Source organism: Phymastichus coffea, unplaced genomic scaffold (genome assembly GCF_024137745.1).
Source record: "Phymastichus coffea isolate CEN01 unplaced genomic scaffold, Cenicafe_Pcof_1.1 PCOF00140, whole genome shotgun sequence".
NCBI lineage: Eukaryota > Metazoa > Arthropoda > Insecta > Hymenoptera > Eulophidae > Phymastichus > Phymastichus coffea.
In genome coordinates, this window is record NW_026706951.1 from 157502 (window position 1) to 182222 (window position 24721).

General features: G+C 36.7%; 1 protein-coding gene across 6 annotated transcripts; it reads left to right on the top strand.

Annotated features, from left to right (window-relative positions):
* The first annotated feature begins 397 nt into the window (after positions 1-397).
* On the top strand, positions 398-24717 carry LOC131671999 (intersectin-1). Of its 6 annotated transcripts, none has more exons than XR_009302588.1 (35): positions 398-829; positions 919-1039; positions 1390-1543; positions 1632-1780; positions 1966-2112; positions 2722-2826; positions 4517-4678; positions 4850-4876; positions 5484-5798; positions 6067-6553; positions 6858-7068; positions 7142-7293; positions 7373-7495; positions 7563-7701; positions 7779-8477; positions 8551-8717; positions 8788-8989; positions 9072-9368; positions 9706-9795; positions 10095-10187; positions 10560-10571; positions 10804-10938; positions 11005-11134; positions 11217-11381; positions 20260-20393; positions 20488-20594; positions 20696-20768; positions 20837-21043; positions 21157-21240; positions 21311-21604; positions 21671-21914; positions 22748-22822; positions 22938-22995; positions 23411-23584; positions 24153-24293. XR_009302588.1 is itself a non-coding variant. In XM_058948889.1 (35 exons), the coding sequence occupies exons 2-35, from the start codon at positions 1018-1020 to the stop codon at positions 24192-24194; spliced, it is 5685 nt and encodes a 1894-aa protein (XP_058804872.1). In that variant the 5' UTR covers positions 398-829; positions 919-1017; the 3' UTR covers positions 24195-24327. The 6 variants fall into 6 exon arrangements, 5 of the variants coding, with proteins under 5 accessions (XP_058804872.1, XP_058804874.1, XP_058804870.1 ...); XM_058948889.1 differs by having other exon boundaries at positions 22928-22995; positions 24153-24327; XM_058948891.1 differs by lacking the exons at positions 22938-22995; positions 23411-23584; positions 24153-24293 and adding exons at positions 22282-22356; positions 22578-22646 and having other exon boundaries at positions 399-829.
* Positions 24718-24721: the final 4 nt, after the last annotated feature.

Consider the following 24721-nt stretch of genomic DNA (forward strand, 5'->3'; position numbering starts at 1 on the left):
AGAAATGTATTCACGTCGCTGATAAACCGTCGTTTATACAAGTCGTCGTTGACAAGAGGTTGCAACTATATATCAGTTCTACCCAAAGTGGGCTGCATAGTTATAATTATTCACTCATCAATCCCGAAGCTTGAAGGGAGGAAGAAAAGAAAAAACTGCTCTAAGCCGCCTGCACTATCACGCGCATATCATACTCGCGCGGTTATTCAAAAACTCGCTCGCAAGTTGCGCGCGCAAACAAGCCAGCGCTGCCGCTGCGATCGTGTCATGATGTATACATACGCATATACACATGCGCACGCGACGCAACACATCGACACAGGTGACGGCGGCGAAAAAGGGGACAATACGAGCCGCTCATATAGTATGTTAGTGCGAGCGAGCGAGAGAGTGAGCGCCGCGCACCACTATCGATTCCCGCCGAACGTGGAGAAGATTCCGTATTTCTCTCTCTTCCTCTGATTCTTGTATAGAGTGCGAAGAGCGAAAAGCGAAAAAAAAATCGACCTCGCAGCAAGCTCGTCTTCAAGATCAGTAGCCAAAAGAGAGAGAGAGAGAGAGAGAGAGAGAGAGAGAGAGAGAGAGAGAGAGAAAGGAAACGAGGAAGACAATAAAAAAAAGTGTCGCGTCGTCGCGTCGATTTCCCGGTGTGTACGAATTCGAAGGGGCTAGCAAAAAAAGAGGGAGAGCAAGTGTCCGACGACGAAAGTTTCAGTAGTAGTAGTATAGTATAGCAGCGCACGAGAGAGAGAGAGAGCGGATCGATCGTTTGCTCGCTCTGCTCGGCTGTGTTCTCTCTCTCTCTCTCAACATTAAAATTGTATGTAAGGTAAGGATCGAGAGGAAGAAACTTCCGTGAGGATATACATAGTAATAAGAAAGTGGCATATAGAGGTAGCAAACGTCTAACCTTTGCAGTCGTTGCAAACCCTCCCGGGGATCACGAGTAGAGAACGAGAGTGAGACAGAGAGCAAAAGAATGCCAAGTAGCCGCACCTGAGTGCTAACGAAGCCAATATGACCAGTCCAATGACTCCTGGTAAGTAATGCGAAAAAAACCGTACGTATTGATTTTTCTTTACCCCAAGTTTGCCTGCATGATAAGGTTCAATTGGTTGTACATTAATTCATACTGGGATAAAGCAATCTTCATCACTGATTGACAAATTACTGATGTTTATCAACTATAAGATGTAGACTTTTGTGATAAAATTGCAAGTGTATTTTGAGTATATGTCAAATGATATTTATTTGTGGTAGCAAATGTTGCATGATATCAGAAAGTTGAGCTTGCATTGTACAAGTTTAGGCTTGTTTGTGTCTGTAAATGATTCATGTATCGTGTTGTGATGGTCAGGTTGTTGCAGTGATTTATTGTTTTTCAATCAGGTACTGATCCTTGGGTGGTTCAACCTCCTGAGCGAGCTCGATACCAGCAGCAGTTTGACTCGCTCAAACCAATCAATGGAGTTATCACAGGTGGTCAAGCAAAAGATTTCTTTTTGCAATCGCAGCTCCCTCCTGCTGTACTTGGCCAAATATGGTAAAACACAATACACTTATACTGCTTAATTAGACAGTTTCATCAACAATAATTTTGAGCTATTTATGCTCGTTGATTTTTATTCTAGGGGATTGTCGGATACAGATTCGGATGGGCGAATGAATATCAATGAATTCAGTATTGCATGTAAATTGATAAATTTGAAACTGAGAGGTTTTGAGGTACCCAGTTCATTGCCACCATCACTGATAAGAAGTTTGCAGGCATATGCAGCTGGTTAGTTTTGATTTTCAACTCAAACATATTTCTTTTACTCTCGTCTTGCTGCAGATTAAATTGTAAAATAATATTTTACCTAACATTTATGCACATTTAGTATAGATTAAATCATTTTAATTAACTCATTGATATTTTGGTGGAGGCATGACAAACAAAATTGAAATTTACATCACGAATTGCAGTAAATCAACCATTGGCAACTCCACCCACAGTACCATCAATAGTGTCACCTCCAAATGTAGTTTCTATTCCTCGACCGATCGCCGCACCGACAGTTGTACCAAAAATTGGTGGTCCTCCAGTTGTTGCATCTATGGCAATGCCTATCGGTAAGTTATCTATTTTTCTTTTTGATTAATAATTTAGACTTGGAAATATTTCTCATTCTTTTCCTGCTGAAAAGAATAATTAGATACACGGTCATGAAATTCAGTGACCAGTGAATGAACCAATGGCGTTACGTTCATGCGATTGCGTGAATTATCTAACGAAAGTCAGGCGGATGTGATAACGTAAAGAATAACCCCTGTCGTTTGGAATTTCATTATTGACACGTCTAAAAGAGTAGCGACTTTTTTTTTAATTGAATATATTTTTTTTATCAAACAGCTATTGATTTTGCACATTATTATTTTCAAATTGAAAATTAAGTTACATCAATCAATAATGTAAATTATTTCAATTAAGCTATTCATATTTTAATAACCGCACAGTTGTGCTAAATCAGAGTTGTAGACAAAAGTGGCAATATTACATTTATAATCCTATACACAATTCATATACAAATAAGCATTAAATGATCTTTTTCTTAACAATTTTATATGATGCTTATAAATTTCCTATGTAAATTAGTGTCACATAATATAATTGTTGAAATAAAAAACCAAACAAACAAACAAACAAACAAACAACGACAAAATAACCCCGATGACACACAGCATCGCAACAAAGTAGACAGCCTGTAGCCGCAAACGCACGCCCTACGTCAAACACATCACCGTCAAAGCTACCTCCTGCCCGACCACCACCTACTTATATCACCGGTATGTTAGTCTCTCTCTCTCTCTCTCTCTCTCTCTCTCTCTCTCTCTCTCTCTCTCTCTCTCTCTCTCTCTCTCTCTCTCTCTCTCTCTCACTCTCTCTCTCTCTCACTCTTTCTCCTTTCTGTCAAGCAGCCTGTGTATACTATCTTTTTTTATGTTATATTTTCACTCTGTTCTAAATACATCGTTGATAAAATCGATATATTTTTATATTCTTCTCTCTGTTATATATAAGGCTTGATATGCCAGCCCTTTTACTTTTTTTCGATTTTGTTCGTTTTTATGATTTGATTGCCATGTGCTGTTTTATATCATTATTATTATTATCAAAATGGATTTGATGAGAAAATTATTTAAGTTTGGTAGATTTTTTTTATCAATTATGAAATTTCATATTTAACAATATTCCATCAGTAGATTTATAAGACAATATTATGTATAGATTACGATGTATTTGTAAATAATCCATGTTTTTTTTAATTAAGTTAATGTTGAACGTAACAACGCACACAAACAGCATCAGTCATAAATTCTAATCATCCGTTTGGTTAACGTTGTTCTCGAATCAGCTATTTTTTCAATGTATACAATACAATGCGTCGCAGTTATTGCCGCCACAGTATTCAAGGCTATAAATACGTATATATACTTTTTCAGATGCTGAAATATTATTTGTGAATAGTCTTTTGCTTTTTTGTTGTCTAAAACCGGGAAATAATGCACATTCGAGTGTGACACGACGCGCGCAATAATCGTTGACGATATTGTCAAGTCGTACGTCCGAAAAAATGAAATTATTTTTAACGCTTCTGCAATTGTGTTCTTTTTATTTTACTTGTCGAAAATATGTTGTGTGTATTCTGTGCTGCACAATAAAAAAGGAGACTCTGCTGCTAAGGTCGAAAGCGGTACTACTCCGCAAAGACCCACACCTCCTGACAGTATCGGTATGTTTTGACTGCTAACGTCATTTAATTGACAACGAACGAACTATTAGATATACACAAGAAACGACTAGACGTACACCACATATACACGTACACGCGCACACTTGATCTATAAAGATTTCTCTTTTCAATTTAAGTTTTTCGAAAGAGAAACATGCTGGACAACGAGTGTCAATTATCCTCATGTTTTTCTGTATCACTTTGTTTGAATGTTCTATCTGTTTCAAAGTTTGATACGGTTGGTAAAACAAAGTACAATTGTGTCTGATTAAATGTTTCTTTTATTGTGTAAAACTTTCGTATTCTTTCCCATGTATACATGTACGTTTATTTTTATTTTTTATAGCAAAAAAGAAAGCGATAAAAATTTTTAAAACACTTGTATATCAGTACGAAAGTTTTGTTGTTGCTTTGCGTATCGTTACTTTTTTCCTTTAAAATACAACTTTCTCTCAATATATACCGTAGTTAAACATATTTTAATACAGCACAAGGAAATAGTAGTTAATAATAGCTTGCTATATACATGTATATTTGTTTTCCAAACTTGCGTATGAATTGTAAATGCTACATAAATTATTTGTATCTCAATTTCGAATGATTTTGAAAGCTTAATAAGCAAATTGCCATTATTATAGCTGGCTGTCGACATTGTTATTTTAGACCGCGCTGCTGTCGCAGTAATCTACGTTTTAGGGTACTTTTCGACAATGAAAATAATAAACGATTGCTAAAAAATATAGGAGCTGGATTCGTACCGACAACTGGACCACCCCCGAAACCACAACCACCGTCATTTCCAAGTAGTCCAGTAGCTGCAGCATCGCCTGTCAAACCAATAGTCCCACCGATGGCTCCGCCAGTACAAATGGTTCAACCGATGCCCACGGTCGTTTCCAATATGGGTAAGTTTGTCAACTAATGTCGGCCCCTAATTATATCGATACGTTGCACTGCCATTCGAGCAGCAGAAAATAAAAATCTCACGCTTATTTTTTTTCAAATACTCCTATAAAAACACTCTTTTTTCATTTATATCAATACGCTCGCTGACACATGTGCCTCTTTCTTTACAGATTTATTCGATCTGTTAATGTCGGAAGGTACACACTTGAACTAAGGATATACAGTACAACTTTTACACTTTTAAAAGCTTTAACATAATTTTGGTTCTTTTGTTGTTTCTTTTACATATAAATTGTTTTAACAAGTCCTGACTTTGACTTTGTTGTCGGTGCTTTTATGTTAATCTTTTTGTGTTGAAGCTAATTGAAAAATGACATCTTTTTTGCAGCTAGTTCATAGCTTTAATTTGATGCACTGACAAAAACCAAAGTGTATAGTTATTACCTGTATATGATAACACGAAATTTGAGTGGAAACAGTTACTTTCAAAAGCACTGTAAATCTGTACTTTTTATATGAAAAACTTTTGTTTTCGTTACTGCAGGTAACATACATTGTACATTTTCGTTCCTTCACATCTCTCGATTATGCAGTTAACAATGTTCTGCAACGTTTAAGTTTTGTCGTTGTTCTATTTCCTTTTGTGGTAACTATATCTTTTTCGAGTATTATTTCATAACTATCTGTAATGCTAATTTCACCGCTTTGACAAAAGACTATTGATTAAGTGTATCAAAGCTTAATCGCCAAGAAAGCCAATTCTACAACAGTACAACTAAAACATTTCTACTCGCCTTCGTCTAGGTGCGCCACCAGTAGCATCGGTTGCACCGATCGCACCAATAAACACAGCACCAGTGCCGCAAACGGCTTTCACTATGGATCAAGCAATGCCACCAATGTCAACCATGGCACCAACGATGCCAGCAACTGGAGCTCCCGCTGTTCCGTTGATGGCAACTGGTATAGCAATGGTACAGCATCCAGGTATGCCGATGGTACAAGCGGCTGTTCAGCCAATGGTTCAGCCGATTGTTCAAACTATGATTGGTGTGCCATCGATGATCTCAGGAGTGCCTCCGACGGTCGCTGGAGCTACAACTGTATCGCACGTTGCAGGTACACAATTATTGTTGCGAGGTTTTCAAGGTTTATAAGGTTATATGTTTTATTCGTGATCTGATATCCTTTTGACGCGAGATGAACACCGTTGCTAAATTTAAGATATTGCATTTATCATCGTATTTTGCATCGTAAAAAATTCTTAAGAAACTTTATATAATAATTTTTTGAGCCGCTTGTTTGTTCGTTCTATGAGTATTGAAGCTGCATTCTTTAAATCTTTAGTTTAACCATTACACCTTTGTTTTCTTAATGCGAATTTCAGGAAACGGTATGGTAGCCGGAGTGACGCCAGTGATAACGCCATCAGTAACATCATTGCCACAGAGCACAATGAACGGTAGCATAATCCACACGCCAGTGTCAACGAGCACACCTCTGAGCACGACGACAAGACCACCAAGCATAGACCGAACGGGTTCGGTAGATTCACAACATCGTGGTTCCATCGACATGCCACAACAGCATCGTGCCTCCATCGATATGCAACATCGCGCGTCAATAGATATGCAGCAACGTGGTTCCATCAGCGGCACTGACATGCAACAGCATCGCGGCTCCGTTGATAGTCAGCATTCGGGCACTGGGATTGCTTCGCCGCAAGAATGGGCTGTACCTCATCAGACGAAGCTCAAGTACACGCAGCTTTTTAACACGTGGGATCGCACCAGATCGGGTTTCCTCTCAGGACCTCAGGCAAGAAACATCATGGTTCAGTCGCAGCTGCCGCAAGCTGTTCTTGCACAAATATGGTGAGATTGTTTTATTATGTATTTAACGATGAGGGATTATTATTATTTGATAGCTTAATCGGATTGGATTTGAATTCAGACAACTTATAAAAGTGCATAAAAGTTTCGAAACAGTTTGACCTCTGATATCGAGAACTATTTTTCTCACAGATAACTTGCCTTGGCATTATTTTAAAATAGCATCTGTCCAAAGATTATTTAATGAAGAATAGTATGATTGGACATGAATTGGAGCGCATGATTATATTTTTATAAATAAATTATGTTAATTAATTTTCGGTTTCACACTTCCAAATATTTCCAGGGCTTTGGCAGACATGGATTCAGATGGCCGATTAGGTTGTGAAGAATTCGTCCTAGCAATGCATTTATGTGACATGGCAAAGGCTGGTGAAGTCATATCCACGTCTCTTCCTCCGGATCTTATTCCACCGACTTTCAGACGACAGCGCCAGAGTTCCGTCTCTTCTCAAGGAGTTCCCGATAATATTGATCCGTTAGCTGGCATGCCACAGGTATGTAATCGATACGTATTCTCATATGCTCTAACGATAATTATGTGAATTCTTATTCTTTATTTTGTTTTAGACTTCGTTCGAGGACAAACGAAAAGAGAACTTTGACAAAGGTCAAGCAGAATTAGATAGACGGCGTAAAGCACTGATGGAAGTCCAGCGAAAAGAGCAAGAAGAAAGAGAAAGAAAAGAAAGGGAAGAAGCTGAGAAGCGTGAAAAGCAGAGGTGGCCGATTTTATTGATCGATGCATGCGACATTTAATATTTTTGCAGCAAGTATTTCAATTTTTATATTGGGTCATAGATTGGAACAAGAAAGACGTCGTCAAGCGGAATTGGAGCAACAAATGATGAGACAAAAGGAAATGGAAGAACAAAAGGAAGAAGAAAGAAGACGCGAACAGGAACGAAAAGAAGCCGCAAGAAAGTAAACTGATTGCATATATATATAGGCTTTGCTAGTAAATGTAATGGAAAACATTTATTTTTTTTAGAGAAATGGAGAGGCAGCGTCAATTAGAGTGGGAAACACAAAAAATGCAGGAGTTACAAGCTAGGCGCCAACAAGAACAGGACTCTCTTTTGAAATTAAAAGCAAAGAATCAAACATTAACCATCGAATTAGGCACCTTGGTAGAATTACTCGCTAATAATTAAACATTTATCATGTAGATCAATTTACTTATAAGCTTTCCTCTGCTAATTTATAGAACGAAAAAGTGAAGGAGTTATCACAGAAAATTTGCGACACTCGGGTAGGCGTTTCAACCGTTAAATCAACGATTGATGGAATGCGAACGACGCGAGACCAGCAACTTCAAGAAATGTCAGCCTTGAAGAACAAGTTACGCGAACAAAACCAACGATTACTCGCCTGCAGTCAAGAGAAAGCTAAACTAGAGGCGAAGAGTAAAGCCCAAGATGCAGCTGGCCAGGAAGCACACAAACTGGCTGTAGCGAACAAGAAGCTGGCAATCAAACAATTGGAGGACAAACTTGAAGAGTTGAAGAAGGAAGTAGCGGAAAAGGAACAGGAGGTGGATAACAGCAACAAATCCTTGGATGACTTGAAAGAAGAGATGAAAGTAATGGTGAACAACTGTAAGGAATTGCTGGTGAAATACGAAGAAAAGAAAAAAAAGATACTGGAAATGCGCAATAAACAAGCGAAAGGTGGATTCACTGCTGCCACGGCTTCTTGGGGAGACGAAGCATGGAGCGACTCTGGTAACGCTGAGGAAATTGACGTTGACTCTTGGCCTACTGACACTGCTGCAACGGTTGTTGCAAGTGCCGCTGCTACTGCTACTATAGTGGAAGACACAGGTGGCAAAAAGTACAGAGCGCTCTACGAATTCGTTGCTAGAAATCAGGATGAAATTTCATTCCAGCCTGGAGATATAATTATCGTGAGTGCTCTTTATATTGAATTTGTATTCTAGAATGTAACAAATAAAATAAATTTCCGTTACTATCAATCAGGTACCGCCAGTACAAAATGCAGAGCCTGGCTGGATGGCAGGTGAAATTCGTGGTCACACAGGATGGTTTCCAGAATCATATGTTGAGCCTATTGAGCCTGTAGAAGTCGAACCTGTCGTAGCCGATCCATTTGTTCATCAAGATAGCTTAGAAAAACGAACACTTGAGTGAGTATTTATCGAAACAGACAACTTCTTTCTGTATACATGATTTTCATAAAAAAACTTGATTTTACAGAGGAATTGCGGAAGTTCCTGAAAATCTATCAGATGCCGGCTCTGCTGTAGGTGACGGTCCTCACGTCGAGCCTGCTACACCAAAACTAGGTGAAGGACAGCTGTGTAACCTCAAAGCAACGACACTTTATCAATATCGACCTACAACTGAGGGACACTTATCCTTTGGCAAAGGAGAAACTGTTACAATTAAAGAACAACAAGTAATGATATCTAAGTTTCCAATTAAGTTTTTTTTTGTATTAAAAAAGCACGGTATCTAATGAAATTTCATTCACCGCACAGGATGTGTGGTGTTATGGACAATCGAGCGATCAAAGTGTCGGTTGGTTCCCTAAATCCTACGTGAAAATTGAAGTGACCAATGGCCAGGATACAATGACTGTTTCTGGTGACGGTCTTAATGAGTATTACATTTCTCTCTATCAGTATGACTCGAGCGAAGCCGGCGATCTGAATTTCAACCACGGCGAAATCATACTGGTCTCAAAGAAAGAAAATGACTGGTGGACTGGTGTTATTGGCGATCGAACGGGTATATTTCCGTCGAATTACGTCGAGAAATACGACATGCCTAATCAGGTGAGCCACTTTTTTCTCTAGTATATTAAGTTTCAAGGTGTTAATTGTTATGTTCAATTCCTACTACTATTTACTCATGTTTGCACTTGAACTTGTTTGGATTTTCAAGCTAATATTCTACAACAAATAATCCTATTTATCTGTTACTGGTTTTTTTTACGTTATGTATATCATCAAATAGTCCACTTGCACACTATAGTAAAGATTTTAATAGGTTAAGATTCAATCAATACATCCTGTCCAAAAAATAATTGTGTTTTCACGATTATCATAATCATTTTGTGCACAATTCACTTGCATTTTATCTTTATGTGCCCGTCATATCACCTACCTTTAGAGCGCTGCTAAACAAGCTACACCAAATGATCAAAAGCCAGAAGAATTGAGTGAAACTGCTGAAACTGCTATAAATATACAAGAACAGCCAGTGCGTATTAATGTAAAAAATATTAACAGTTGGCTTATGAGGAAATCGATACAGATTTGTTCCTTTTCATTGAATATTATATTCTAGAGATCAAGTGATTTGGACTCAATTTTCTTGCAAATTCTACCTAAGAATTCCTAAAAGCTAAAATAACAATTTAACTGTACACGTGTCCCGTAAGCTAATTGTGATAAAAAAAAGAAAGAAAAAGAAAGTCTAGAATTAGTCCTATCGCGTAACTAAAGAAACCTTAAGACAATCCAACATTTTATTTCACGCTAATCATCCTGATCCTGAAGAAGCAAAAAACAGCCGAACAGCTCGAGGAAGAAAGAGCCGAGGCCGAGGATAGAGATGAATTACCAGACTTTGCTGCTATGTCTGCTTCGCAGGTAAACGCCCAATAACCTCGACGATATCTGCGAAACGTTTTTATTTTCAAATTCGTATTTTTCTGTGTGGAATACATATTGACATTTTCTATATTTCGTATATATGCATAACAGATATGCGCATTATTGTGCCAACTTTATATATATACTCAAAACAACACACACACACACACATACACACACACACACACACACACACACACACACACACACATATTTATTTATATTTATATATAAATTGTTTTGAGTGTTGTACTTGCGTTTGGCTTTCTCTATAACATGTGAACATTTAATGGCTTTTTTTGCCGCGTGCGCTCGTTCGGACATATATGACGGCAATTGTTGTTGGCTCCACGCTGTACTACAACACAGTATACATCAAAGGTAATTGTTATACATAAGCAAGAAAAAGAGAAAAAGAAAAGATATTGGAAAGTTAGCTAGCAAAAAACACTTGTTATTGTAATATTAGCTAGACATTGTACATATATTACGGTTTTCTATATTTTTTTAATAAATAGTTGACTATTTCCTATTTATGTATAGTACGTAATCGTGTAAATCGGACACATCATTGATAACGATTTTGATTAACACGATCGCCGCGTTTTTATAGAAACGAAAGCCCGACATCGTGCAAGTTATCGCACCGTACAAGGCGACGAGTATCGAGCAATTGGATCTGTCAAAGGGCCAGCTGATTGCTGTACGGAGGAAACACGAATCAGGCTGGTGGGAAGGTGAATTGCAGGTAAGCAGCCTACGGTATACTTTGATTTGTTCATTCGGACGTGCATTCATACGCTTATATTTGCAGGCACGAGGAAAGAAGAAGCAAGTCGGATGGTTCCCAGCGTCATACGTGAAACTTCTGCAAAGCAGCAGTAATCGCAGCACGCCAGTTTCACACAGATATCAAGATTCCCCAACGATGGATCCCTTCGCTGGTTAGTATATGCATATTATATTCATTTTTCTCTATTGTCGCATCCGTACATTCACTAAAGTGTTGTTTATTCGATTCAACAGAGAAGGTAATGGCGTTGTATCCGTACAAGGCACAAAACGAGGACGAATTGAGTTTCGAAAAAGGTGATGTGATCGTGGTATTATCCAAGGATGAAGACTCGTGGTGGCGCGGCGAGTTGAACGGTTTATCTGGCGTCTTTCCCAGTAACTACGTCTCGCCAATGTGTAAGTAGATCTCTAAAAATCTAAAAAAAACAATGTACCGTTGGTGAACTTTAGTCATGATTAGTTAGGTTTTGTATTGACGAGTTTGAGTCTGTGTAATTTGCTTCCTTAATGTCGAACAAATGCAATTTCTATTTGCTCTACCTCACTCTTAGTATATTTATATGATCGTTGTAAAACAATGTTAATTAGAGTTTTTCTTTGATTCACTTATTAGTGTAAATATTGTAACCTGCATTTCTCGAGCAAAAGACTTAAGCTCCTCACTGTTGATACACCAAAGATATATATCGCGATCATTAAAGCTAGCGTAGATAGATGAGTTATGGTTTATTATTTTCTGAGCAGACATTTATTCACTGTCGTGTGCATCGACTCATTAAATCGCTTTTCAATTCACTTAGTAAAACGCCCCGGTACGCATATTTTCTTGAGTTTGAAACTTTTACTTCTCGTGTGAGACAGACAGATATATAAATATACAAATGCAATGCCAATGTAAGGCATCGATTTTCTTATTGTAAATGGTTAACCAATATCGGCACTCATATTACCAGCATTTCTTTAACTATTATTATGCCACACGATGTTTCAAACTGTGTGAAGGAGTATTTCTTACAGCTCTTAATGAATAATCTCAAAAAAGCTTTGTCGGTTTCCCCACCAACTCACCGCTCACCACTTATAATTTTATAATAATCATCATTGACACTCATAACTTTTATATATCATACTAATTTATCTCTTTTGTATGTTTTTATTTTGAGTTTTAATTTAATTTTGATGCGTTTTATCATGTCCCATGTAGATTATATAATTAAGACTCTTGTATACTCGTCGAGAATTACCGCAGAAATAATTTTAATAACAAAAAACACGTGTATACTCATTAGATAATAATCTTTCTCGAATATAAATTGAATAATAAAAAAATAATGTTAACTCTTATTAACGCTGCAGGCTCACAAAACTTTAACTCTGTAAACTTACGCTGACTCAAGTTCTTATTGTTAGTCATTGTTGGTGTTTTCTTTTGTTTATTGTTTGCTGTCATAAATTATTAATTTTTTTCGATCGATCATATTTCATAAAAAAATAGCTTCCTTTGTGTGTACACTGATAAGTCCACCTTAATGTGTATTATTAAAGTTGTTCTATCGTGGGTGCATGTCTACTGTACATTTTCATACAACACTCATCACTTGAGCAAAAGAAAATGTGTGTATGTTGCAATATTATTTTGTATTTGTATTTTGTTGAGCTTTAATTTTTGTACTTTGTAAATTATCACTTTGTTTGAAAATTATATTTGAAATTGTAAATTTTTGCGTGTTAAAAAAAGAACAGTTTTTAATGTAGTAACTGAATGAATTTATTTATTATATGTTTGATCTTCTATAATTATCATTTGGTTTGGCAAAGTGCCGTGACTATATTGTTTTGATGTAATGTTAGAATATGAGATTAATATCACATATATTTGCTGTAACATTTACTTCATCAAAATCATATCAATTTCATGCTTAAACTCATTGCTTATTTAATGAAGTCATCCATTTCGAATTATCAATCATTCTGTAAATTCACAAAGTATTAGAATATTAGACGTTGAATGTAGAAGCTTTCTTAGAATGAGTAGTTGAAATTTATTGTGAAAAAAATAGCATTTGTAAAATAAACCTGTAATTCACGAAAGTATTATGATAGAAATTACTTTGCAGCATAATTCTAAGTATAATAATATTGAGAAGGGCTTATGCAATCATAGCAATTGCATTTGAAAAAATTATTGAGCTTTCAAAGTGCCATTCTCAATGCATAAATGCACCATAAGAAAAAAACAGATGGTTGACTTCAATGGAGATTTAAAAAAAGGCAATAGCAACTATTAGTTTAGTGCAGTGATCAAATAGAATAGAGAGAATACATACATGTTCAAAATACGTACACAAAAAATGTAGATGATTATGATTTCATTGATTTCCGTTCGATTACACTATTCTTTTTACCGGAGTCAATCGCATGGCTTTTTCGCAGTGCACAAATGATGGGAGGGATAGGCGCGTATTGCCATCTAACCAAAATCAACCAATCAGGCAAGCAAAAAAAGTGAAAAATCAATGGCATGAATGCCAATACGCGCATTATACTGCTGTCGCAGCATGAATTTCAGTTAACTAATGAATGTATTCTTCGTCCTGTGCTTTTTCATATAATTCACGCAGCGTAAGAGGGGACGAAGTAGAGCTTCTGCCATCGACGAAACAGAGACAATTTTTTCTGATATTGCTCGTGCGACACAAGCTTGAATGTTTGCGCCTATAGACACAGACCCGACGTTACATACGCTGCGAAAGCAACGAACAATCAGTCAGGGAGACAGAGATTCGCGAAAAAAATTGGCTCATCTGGTTCGCAGCTCAGGGAGATTGAACAACAGCGACGACGACAGCAGCCAATTAGCAGCGCCAATTGGTGTATTGCTGCTGCATCTGGAGATCCGACAGTGGCGGATGTTTTGTTTCCTTGTATCCTCTTTCTCACCACGACGCCAGAGGCTGATGCGCTTCACGACCGACGCCGACACGAGCTTTTTTTTCTCGTCTGTTTTCGTTTTGCGGGCAAATAAACAGAAGCAAAACTACCAAGTTTTCTTACACATGCCAAGCTCACGTTTCAAGCAAAGGAAACAATAAATAGAAAAATACAGACACACACCGCTCAATACTGTATGTGGGGTTCAACATCGATGATTATTATTGTCACGTGTGCATGTGCAAAAAAAAAAATAAATAAAAAGAACAAAGAAAAAACAAACAAACAAACAAACAAAACGCTTCGTAACCTCATGAGCGAGCGAGAGTATGACGAATTTTTAGCGTTCTGTACATACGATAGATAAAGGAAGCGCAACGAGGGCGAACTGACGCAGTTTTTTCTCTTGATAGTAGCGCGACACAAATGTTCAAGTACAAGAGATGTATGAAGTGCAGAGATCATTGTTGTTGAAACTCTTTTTTTTTGACCTTTGTGTTTTTTCCTTCTTCTTTTCTTTATAGTCGTAGGCTCGAGAACGAATAATAACAAGGCAAGAGAGTTTGCAACTCGTGGATCAAAATCGCTCGATTGTTACATTACACTTACTATAATCCCTTCTGTTGTTATACCGTAAATAGAAAACAGAGAAACGAACGTTTAATTTGGTCCATCCAATCGTACATAATTGTTGTAAGTTTTTTGGAGGAACGACGCTAATCTAATATAATTAATATTCTAGTTTATACAGAATTTGTTTGTAGATAAAAGAAAACTAAGGAAAAATTAAGTAATGTTGTCGATGTTGTCGATGGCCTAAGTTTAATCAACACAAGAAGTCAATAGTTCGAGTAAGACGTAGGTTAGCAATAAATTTCTTCCACACGAATGAGTGTTTAAATCACATCGATAAAATATTCACGTGGACATGTGTACCTGTAGATTAACGCAGGCAATAATTAATAAATATTTTCCATGGTTTCCAAGATTCGTTGTTTAATATTATAATTAGACAAAGTTCTTTATGACATCGATCCACTGTTCACTCTATCTCTTGTCTTGTAATTATCATCGTTCGTATGATAGCTGCTCACGGAGAATTGTTTTTATTCTACGATGTCATCTGTACGAATAAAAAAGAGGATTTCTCCAAAGAACATTCAATTGAAGTTTTGAGTGGGAGTGGTGGAGAGACGTTTCTGAAAAAATTCTCATTGATCTTATTAAAGATTCTTTTATATAAATTGTGGTAAATAATTTTTTCGACACATAGACATGTGGTTATTGTATGAATTTTGATTGTATGTTGAGTAGATAGCTGCTACGTATATTTTCTTCTATTTAAATATTGGCTTTTTTCATAGTTTGAAAAAAGAATAAGAACCTCAGCAATATCTCTACAAAATCAACCTTACATGAAAGTTTTATTGACTTTCTCGCGTTAGTTCAAATGTATATTTATTTAACTGTAAGTGCGTTTATTTAGTCATCTTAATTATTTATAGTGCTAATTTAATGTTTCGTTATTGATTCGAATTATTGTCGCTTCAAATAAATAAAATTACCGAATCGAAATTGTTTTCAAGTCATTTTAAGAATAAAGTTTATCATTTGTGATAGTTTCGTTCGACAATGACAATAACATTTTTCTGAAATTGTGAAAATCTTCCAGAGATGAACAAAAATGACAAATGAATAAAAATGCGCACTCTCGTCAGACTTTTTTTTCAGAAATTAATGATACACTTTAGCAGAGTCTGTAAACGAGTGAACAAACGAATAAAAAACCCCTTTTTAGAGACGATAAAATACTCCAGAATCTCAACGTATAACTCAACGACAGCTTTTCGTTTTTCCTTTGTCCGGCTTGCACCAAAAGATATAGTTGAAGTTTCGACAAGTTTTGATAAATAATTGCATTTATTGTTTCTTTTTTCAAGAAATACGATTATATTTACTATAAGAGCAGAGTGCATGTATATTTATTCAAATGTTACATAGTATTAAAATTTAGTATTCTTATAAAGAGTACATATTTATGATATTTTCGTGAATACTCTGAAGCATTAGTTTTTCTTTAAAATGGTAAGTTTACAGTCAAGAACAAAATAATCAAGTTTACTCGCGGAAGAAAGTTTACATAGTGCCATATACAAATAAACATATTTGTTTCTTTTCTCAAATAAACGGTATTTTAGTTGTGCTAGATTTAATTGTTTTTATCGTTAACGCCATAAATGTGTATTTACACTGAAGTATGACATATATTTTTTATCGAATTGTACACCAAGCTATAAGTGCGCAGCCTTGAAACAAAATAAAACAATGATACCTTTACCAAGTGAAGTAATGACGAAAATCTGTCGTCGAGAGCAATTGCACATAGTTTGTAAAACTCCCGTCATTGCATTAGATTACAAGAATAAGAAGAATGAGAAATCTTCTATTAGACGGGTATACGCGAGAGAGAGAGAGAGAGAGAGAGAGAGAGAGAGAGAGAGAGAGAGAGAGAGAGAGAGAGAGCGTTTGATGAGCGAAAGGTATATCGCTGACGACGTACGTAGTTGATTAATAGACTCGATTACAACAAATAAATGAATTTTGCAGTTTGAGAAAAAAATTGTATAACGACTAATAATATTTAAGAAATGCCTTCTCGAATGTTGAATATTATATGAAGACCAGATCTATAAATATCGTCGTTTACTTTTTAAATCGCCAAACGCTGTAAAACTCTGCAATTTCTGGTATAAATATATATTTAAAAAAATACGAATAATAGTAAAGGAGCAAATGTTATTATATTGAGAATAGTCGAAAATTGTTGACATTTGCATATTTCTTTCTTTTTTCTGTTATATGGAATACATATTGAATGATTGGTTTTTCTTTTCGGTCGGGATAGGTTCATTTTGACGCCACTAAATACTGAAATACATACACACACAGAAAAAAGAAAGAAAGCATAAAAATATCTCAGTATCACGAAGGAAGCCATTATTATTATTGTTGTTGTTGTTGTTGTTATTATTATTATTATTATTATTATTATTATTATTATTATTATTATTATTATTGTTATTATTATGGTGAAATAAGTAATAAGACGACAGAAGTAGTCTCAGCTCACCCCGACTTGAAGTTGCAAGGGTTTGCACAGCAATTGGACATACATTGATTGTAGAAATACATACCTCTTTAAGCGGTTAGATATATCAATCGACGGCTTGTTTGTACTTGTCGGTTTGTTCACTTGCCTCACTGTAAATGACATTACTTCTAAGCTGAAAAATGTTTTTTTTAGAAAGACCATTGATTGCTTGTATTTGTTCATGCATATTACTTGTTGTAAATGAATTTAGAATCGTAGTTGAATGCAACAAACGTAATTAATTTGCATCGAAAAATGTTGGCCGCTATGTTGCTTCGTCAAGATGCTTAAAATTGAACCAACAGTAGATTTATTCTGTTACAATTGTATAAAAAAAGGAGAAATATAAAAGCATTGTTCGCAGTAATAGAAATAGTGATACATTGTAACGTCATGTATTAATAATAGTGAAAGTGCAAGCTGTATAAACAATAGGCGATATATGCACCCTTTTGGAAAGTTCATTTGACTTTACAACCTCAACTGTCTATAGATTGAGATAAACATGGGAACACATCAAAATACTTTAAAATTCAAATTAGAAACTTTATTATACTAAAACTTTTAAATTTATCTTCCCATTACTTGTTCCTTTTTCTATGTGTTCATCTGGATTATTTATAGAACGTATATGCGAGTGAAAGAGAAAGAAAAAAATAAAACAAGTGAGTTAAAAAGTGATTTTGGAATGATCGTCAAAGCTGTGTACAATCGTTTTCTGTTTCGGTTTTATTGTTATTAATTGTAATATCGAGCTCATTTTTCCGAAATCATTTGACTCATTTTCTTTCGCATCGAAAGAAAGAAAGAAACAAAAAAGACCACGATATTAATGGACAAGAAGAATGATTTTGTTTTGCGGAGTGCGTAATTGGTTAATCATTACGAATATGAAAAGACAAGTTAAACCAAAGAAAAAAATAAAGCGGAAAATGGTAAATTAATATACATATCTTGTACGAAGAAAGCAAACAATAAATAAATAACTAAAGAATAGAGTATTATAAAGAATGGAAAATTGAATAATGATGAAATTCAGTTGATAGTTGACTTTTGTGCACTCTTCTGACTACTTTAATTTTAAACGAATAAGAGACGCATTATCGATTACCTGCAGAGAGATACACGTGCGCGTAGAATGGTTGTAGCAAAGACTCATCATATTAACAAAATAAAAGAATCAGGTATTTGTATAGAACGCGCAAAACAAACATTTCGCTGACTAGCTTGTAGATGGGCAAATAAAACGTAAGAGGAGGAGCTGACTATTTAAATTATTTATAAAAAAGTATAGAGTGTTTACTAAATAGTACTCCTGAGTTCGATACATCGAGACTCTTTTCCGTTTCCTTCGCGCTTTTTCGCTACAAAACCAAATTCGCGACGTTTAACTGCGCAAAGCTTTTGCACCGATTGCATCAACGACAGACTCTTATCGACTTGACCCGACTATTTTTAAAAGTGTTTCACAAACCAACGGACGAAACGTTATTGGATAAATATCTCAATTTGTAATCTACACGAGAATCTCAGCGTTAAAGTTGAATGAGTTGACTTGTTGGTGTAAAGGCGAAAGGCACCGCCATAAAAATAATAATCTCCCGACTATAAAAACTATAGAACTGCTTTAGCGCAAAGACAATTCAGTTACGTTTAATAAGTACTTCAATTAAGACGTCAGAGTTCAATAATCACGATGTAATCAAGCTGTCGAAAGAAAAAAAGTCCGCCGTCGCCATTGCTTAGCTTTCAAACGATGAAAAACAAACCATTCGACTATAAACTAGTGACATGTATGTTAATACTCATAGTGGAGGTCTTCCCGATAATAAAATAACACGTTACTCGTCAACATTTTTTAAGGAGTCTCGCTGAGCATCAAAACATAATTATCCTTCGCTGGCGATCGACAATTTTTAATAAATGGCTAGACGCACGAGAATGTAACAAATAACGAGTCGCGTATCGCACAGCAAACATTCATGGCCTCTCGCTTCTCTCGCTTGTCGCCTCTCGCCTCTCACTACCACCACCACCACCCCCGCAAAAAAACATTCGATCCGTGCAATAATCAAGAATATTTAACGCATAACTTATTTATCAGAGAGCGAGAGAGCAAAATAACACGCATACGCGGCAGCATTGACGAAAGAACTATATTATATATATATATATATATATATATATATATATATACGTGTTATGTTTAAAAAAACGTAGAAGACTTACAATAAGGAGGGGTTGAAAAATAAATAAGTAAAAGCGAACAAATGGAGAAATTTGCCTGGTAATAATTTTTCTATATCGTAAAAATGGAATAAAAATATGATGCATAAACAAGAATAAACAATGAAGAATAATAATTAATGAATATAATAATTGAGGAGAAAAAAAGGCTATGAAAGGTATAAAAGCAAAAAAGTTTTGCAACGGCGTGATTACTAGGTGTACTTTGAATATATACACTTACAGATATTGTAATTATGTATAACAATTATTCGTGTAGTGCTATCCTGAGATTGTTATCAATGCAAGACTTATACATATTGTTTCTCGTTGTATTGTCGGATATTAATAAAAGAAGAAAAAAAAACACAATGAGTGCACGCAATGGACTTGAATTACATTTTTTTTAGCTCTTGATTAGTTCTTTTTTTTTTTTTCCAATGTTCATCTTTCGTTTGTTTCGTTATTGATTTGCGAAAGTTAACGTTCGTTGTCCAAGGAAATGTCTTGTACGTGTGTTGGTTCAACGGCCGTAGCGAATAATTAGTAGCGAGAGACATCGAAGGTAAGATCCGACGTGAATGCAACGTTGAATGATTTGTTCGAAGTACGACGGAATGGAGGCCGAAGAGGCAGCGCGTTATTGTCGCGTTGAAGTGCTAGCCGGCTTAAAATAAAAATGCCTATATAAGTTAGAAGCGGGCGGCAGGGCTAAATGAAAGATAAAGCTAAGCGAAGGATCAATAGTCGAGGCCGGTTTCTCGGGATTTCGGTTTCTCAAGAGTTTCGGCGCGCGCCGCTCAGCCGCTCGCGACGGAAGACCGTCAACAGAAAAAACGAAGCGCCCGCATATTTCGGCCATTCCAAATCGCTATCTGCAACCAAACTCTTCTTTTTGTTTGCCTTTGATTGTTCGCTCGCGCGAACCGCATTTGACGAATCGCTCACGCGTGTGCGCGTGTCTAGTGAACGCCCTCTCGAGAGCCGAGAACGCGATGGCCCAGCAACTCGACTCGATGGAGAGAAAGAGGCAGGAGTACATCAAGGAACTGATCGTCACCGAGGAGGCTTACATCGTGGACATGCAGCTGGTGCACGAGGTAATGCCTACTCGTTTTGCCGATGCTTCAACTATCTCGCAATAGCAGATTTTTCAGATGCAAGCACGGTTCATTTATCAATGATTGAGCGCAGGTTTTCGAAAAGCCACTGTTAGCCAGCATGGTCTTGACGGTCAACCAAGTCGACAAAATATTCATCAACTGGAGGGACATCATAGCTTGCAACGACAGCTTTTTGAGGTAACGCGCACGGACCATTCATCGCATTCGCCGATCTCATTTCCATTGCCGATTTCTATCGCTCAACCGACATCATGTCTTTGTCCCGAATGTGTGTGTAGAACATTGAGGATCCGCCGTGACAACAGCGAGGCTGGAGTCGTCCGAATGATCGGTGACATTCTCTGCGAAAACGTAAGTTGGCCAACTGTCAACGAGCTACTTCGATGCTGTCTATGAGACTACTGTCATCCCGTCCGTAGATTCCACGCATGTCGGCCTACGTCAGATTCTGCAGCTGTCAGATTTCCGCGGCAGTCTATCTACAGCGGCTCACCGAGACCAATCCCTCGTTTGTCGAAGTGGCTCAGCGCTGCCAGCAGGATCCGAGGACCAAAGGGATGCCGCTCAGCTCTTTCTTGATCAAGCCCATGCAACGAATCACCAAGTACCCACTGATTATTGGAAAGGTAATGCCCAGATTTGCGCGGCGAGCCTCCTCAAGTGCCGATCGCAAGTCAAACGGCTATTCACCTACAAATCCAAGAACAACAATTACGTCTTCTCGCTGTATTTTCCGTAGATACTGGAGTACACACGGCCAGACCACCCTGACAGACAATACTTGCAAGAAGCTCTTGCAAAAGCCGAAGAATTCTGTACTCAGGTATTGTACGACGCTTACGTCGGCCTTGTGCACGATCAGCGCCTGTGCTTACTTCATAATCAAAATTCAGGTGAACGAAGGCGTACGCGAGAAGGAGAATAGCGACAGGTTGGAATGGCTGCAGACGCACGTGGTTTGCGATGGTCTCGAGGAGCAAATAATCTTCAACTCGCTGACCAACTCTCTCGGGCCTCGCAAGCTCGTCCATTTCGGAATATTGCACAAGGCCAAGAGCGGCAAAGAGCTTGTCGGCTTCCTCACTAACGATTTCTTACTGTTTGCACAACCGACCAAGTCAATGCCCAGCGGGCAACAATTCTCCTTCGAGAGGAACGAACATCAGAAGTTCAAGCTTTACCGGAGGGTGAGTTTTTTTCCATTATTTCGGGCTTTTAGAACTCGACGTCGAAGCGTTTGGCTCCGTTTTTAGCCGATCTTTCTGCAAGCTCTGTCGCTAATCAACGAATATGAAACCGCTGGCCTGATGAACGGTTCATTCAACGGCCACGATTCCAACGAGCAATCGCGCACCTTAAAACTCAGCGACTCGAAGAAAGCAATAACGCTTGTCGCACCGTCGATAAGTGAATGTTCATTATGGGTACGGCGAATAAGCGAGGCACGACGTCACTTCGCCGAGACGGAGAAGAGCCGCTTGCTACGTCAGCGGTCGAGTAAGTACTGCTATCAGACGCTGCAAACACTCGTACGAGTAATTAACTTTGCTCTCGGTTTGTTCGTTGCTGCGTCACTCGCCACATTTTTCAAGTACCAGATGTGCTAAAGCTTTTCTCCCGTATTTCAATAAATTACCTAGTCAGTTCTTTTCATTATCGGACTGGGCTTTCTTTTTATCGTTTGTTATCTGTAAGAAATGGTAGTATCGATTCATGGTACATTAATTCAGTAGCGTATTTCTATGATTTATGCATGTTACAACAATCATTCAGTGCCATTCGTCTCGTTACATACTACCTAAGTTGTCAACTTTTACGTCAATAAGTCCATTACATATATGTTTGTCCATTACATATATGTTAGAGCAAGCGCAATTCAAAGCGTGTGGCCGAATTCTAGTGACTGTTGTGGAAGGATCCAGTCTAATGTCCTCGACTGGTAAGCTCAAAACGATCGTCTTATCATCTATTTATATTTCTATATATTTATATATAACCTGTACATGCTGTGCTTGCAAAAAAAATTATTCAACAGTGTAGTCGAAATCATAAATAAATTTGTAAACTTTTTTATGCAAGATATGGCAGTGTTACATTTGCATATGTAGTGCTTCTCGTCTACTTATCACTCATTATTTCTGCTCTCATGCGCATGTCAAGTTGACTCTTGGGATCTAGTGATATGAGAACATCCAGCAAACTGTGGTAGACTCTAATTTGGGTGATAACGTACACAAACACTTTCTTTTTTCCTTTTCAATGTTTCCTTTCAATGCACACTCTTTGACCTCTTACTAACAAATCTATTCTTCTATCACACTATATTGTAGTTCGGAAGAGACATCCGAAGGGACACCTTCGGATTATTATTGAAGAGGCGGAAGAGCTTGTCAGTAAAAACAAAGGTAAAATAAATACACATTTAGAAGTCTTATTTTGAACATTCAATATTTTTTTCTTTTTTTTTCTTTTGAATTATTGAACATAAGGAGAAAACTACATTTATATAGCTTTTGTCAGGTATCCGTTTGCCACGGCAAAATGTACTAATTTCAAAAGTTTTGAGACGTCTATATTGGTGAGATAAATTGCGAGGTGTTTTTCATTAGGAAGGCTACTTTTGTTTTATTGACAATATTACATTTGACCATGCATGTATTCGTCTTGATAATGGCATACACTAAACTTGCTTGTCATGATAAGTTATGTAAAATTTGTATTTAGCGAATGCACATTTAACTTTCCTATACCTACAATGAATTAAACGCCATAGCTATGCACTAACAATCTTATTTTATCTTAAAAAATATATATATACTAATATTTTCAATTCATTATTAAAAATACAGATTTATAAATACAAGTAAACCACCTTCTGATAACTTAAATGTTGTTATTTTTAATATCACAGGTGAAGCATGTTTGCATGGCAGAATTTGTCACTTGAAAGAGTCACGAGTTTTATTGTACATTTGAAAATCGTTTGTTTGTAGGCAAATGCAACGCGTTTTGCAAAGTTTCTATGGGTTCGCAAGAGGAACAAACGATCGTTGTGTCTGGCACCGATTGCCCAGTTTGGGACACGTCCATGCAGTTCCAGGTTAAAGATTTACACGAGGACACTTTGTGCATCACTATTTTCGACAAAGGATATTTTAGCCCCGATGGTGAGCTTACACTGTTTTATTTTATAAAATGTAGCTTAACATTATGAAATCACGTCCCTCCGTATACAAGTCACGAAAAACATTTACAAATAAAGCTAATATACAAACGTATAATTAATGTAAAATGTCAGCTGACAATGAATACAATTATGAAAATAATAAATTATGAAAACTCTTGATGTTCCGTCCATTTATTTTATTTGTAATATTGCAACAGTGTAGACCGTTTTGAAAAACATAGTTTTCTTTAGGTGAAGAGTTGCCAACGAGAATAAGAGTCGAACGTATGCCAACGTAAAGTTGGTATACGATAAAAGTTGTACATGCTTTCATTGCCAAATCTTTGTCCGAAGAGGACCGTAGAATTATATGTTTCTCAAAACGGTCGGAATTGTTACTCTATTACAAATAAAAATGGACTGATGGAACATCAGCAGTTTTAATTATGTATAAGAGTTACATATACAAAATTTTTTACATAAATATGCTTTTTTGATTTTGTACAAAATACGTAATCTCTATAAATCATCATTCGGTTGAATGATAAAAAACATCGTTCTGTTTCTAGAGTTTCTTGGCCGTGCTGAAGTTCGAGTGGTCGACATCGTAAGGGATAGCAAAGACGCTTGTGGACCAATCACCAAACGTATAAAACTTCGCGAAGTTGATCGCGGAGACGTAGTTTTAAAGTTAGATCTTCGACTGTTTGGCAGTAGATAGTGCATAAAAAGGAAGACTTACACGAAGAAAATCAAGCATAATAGAGTATATAAATTTCTATCCAAACCGACCTATTGATTTCTCAGTCTTTAGTGGTTTTAAGACGTATACCGAGCATATCTCTCGTGAAAGCAATCAAGTACATATCCGTACATTTCCATTATATGATAGTATTTTTATTTTAAATGTATATGACTCGGTAATGAAATCTGATTATGTTCAAATAATCCATAGTTATTTTGTATACTATGTTGTATTATTTACTTGAACAAAGTCTTGGGAAATATTTTCCTGTTTTTTTTCATTATTACATAAAAAAGTGGTAGCGCATTGTTTTTAACTTTATTATAAATTTATAATTATTGTTACTTTGCTGTTGCAAATGCTTTCTTTATCACCTCAAGGTTAAATTATTAA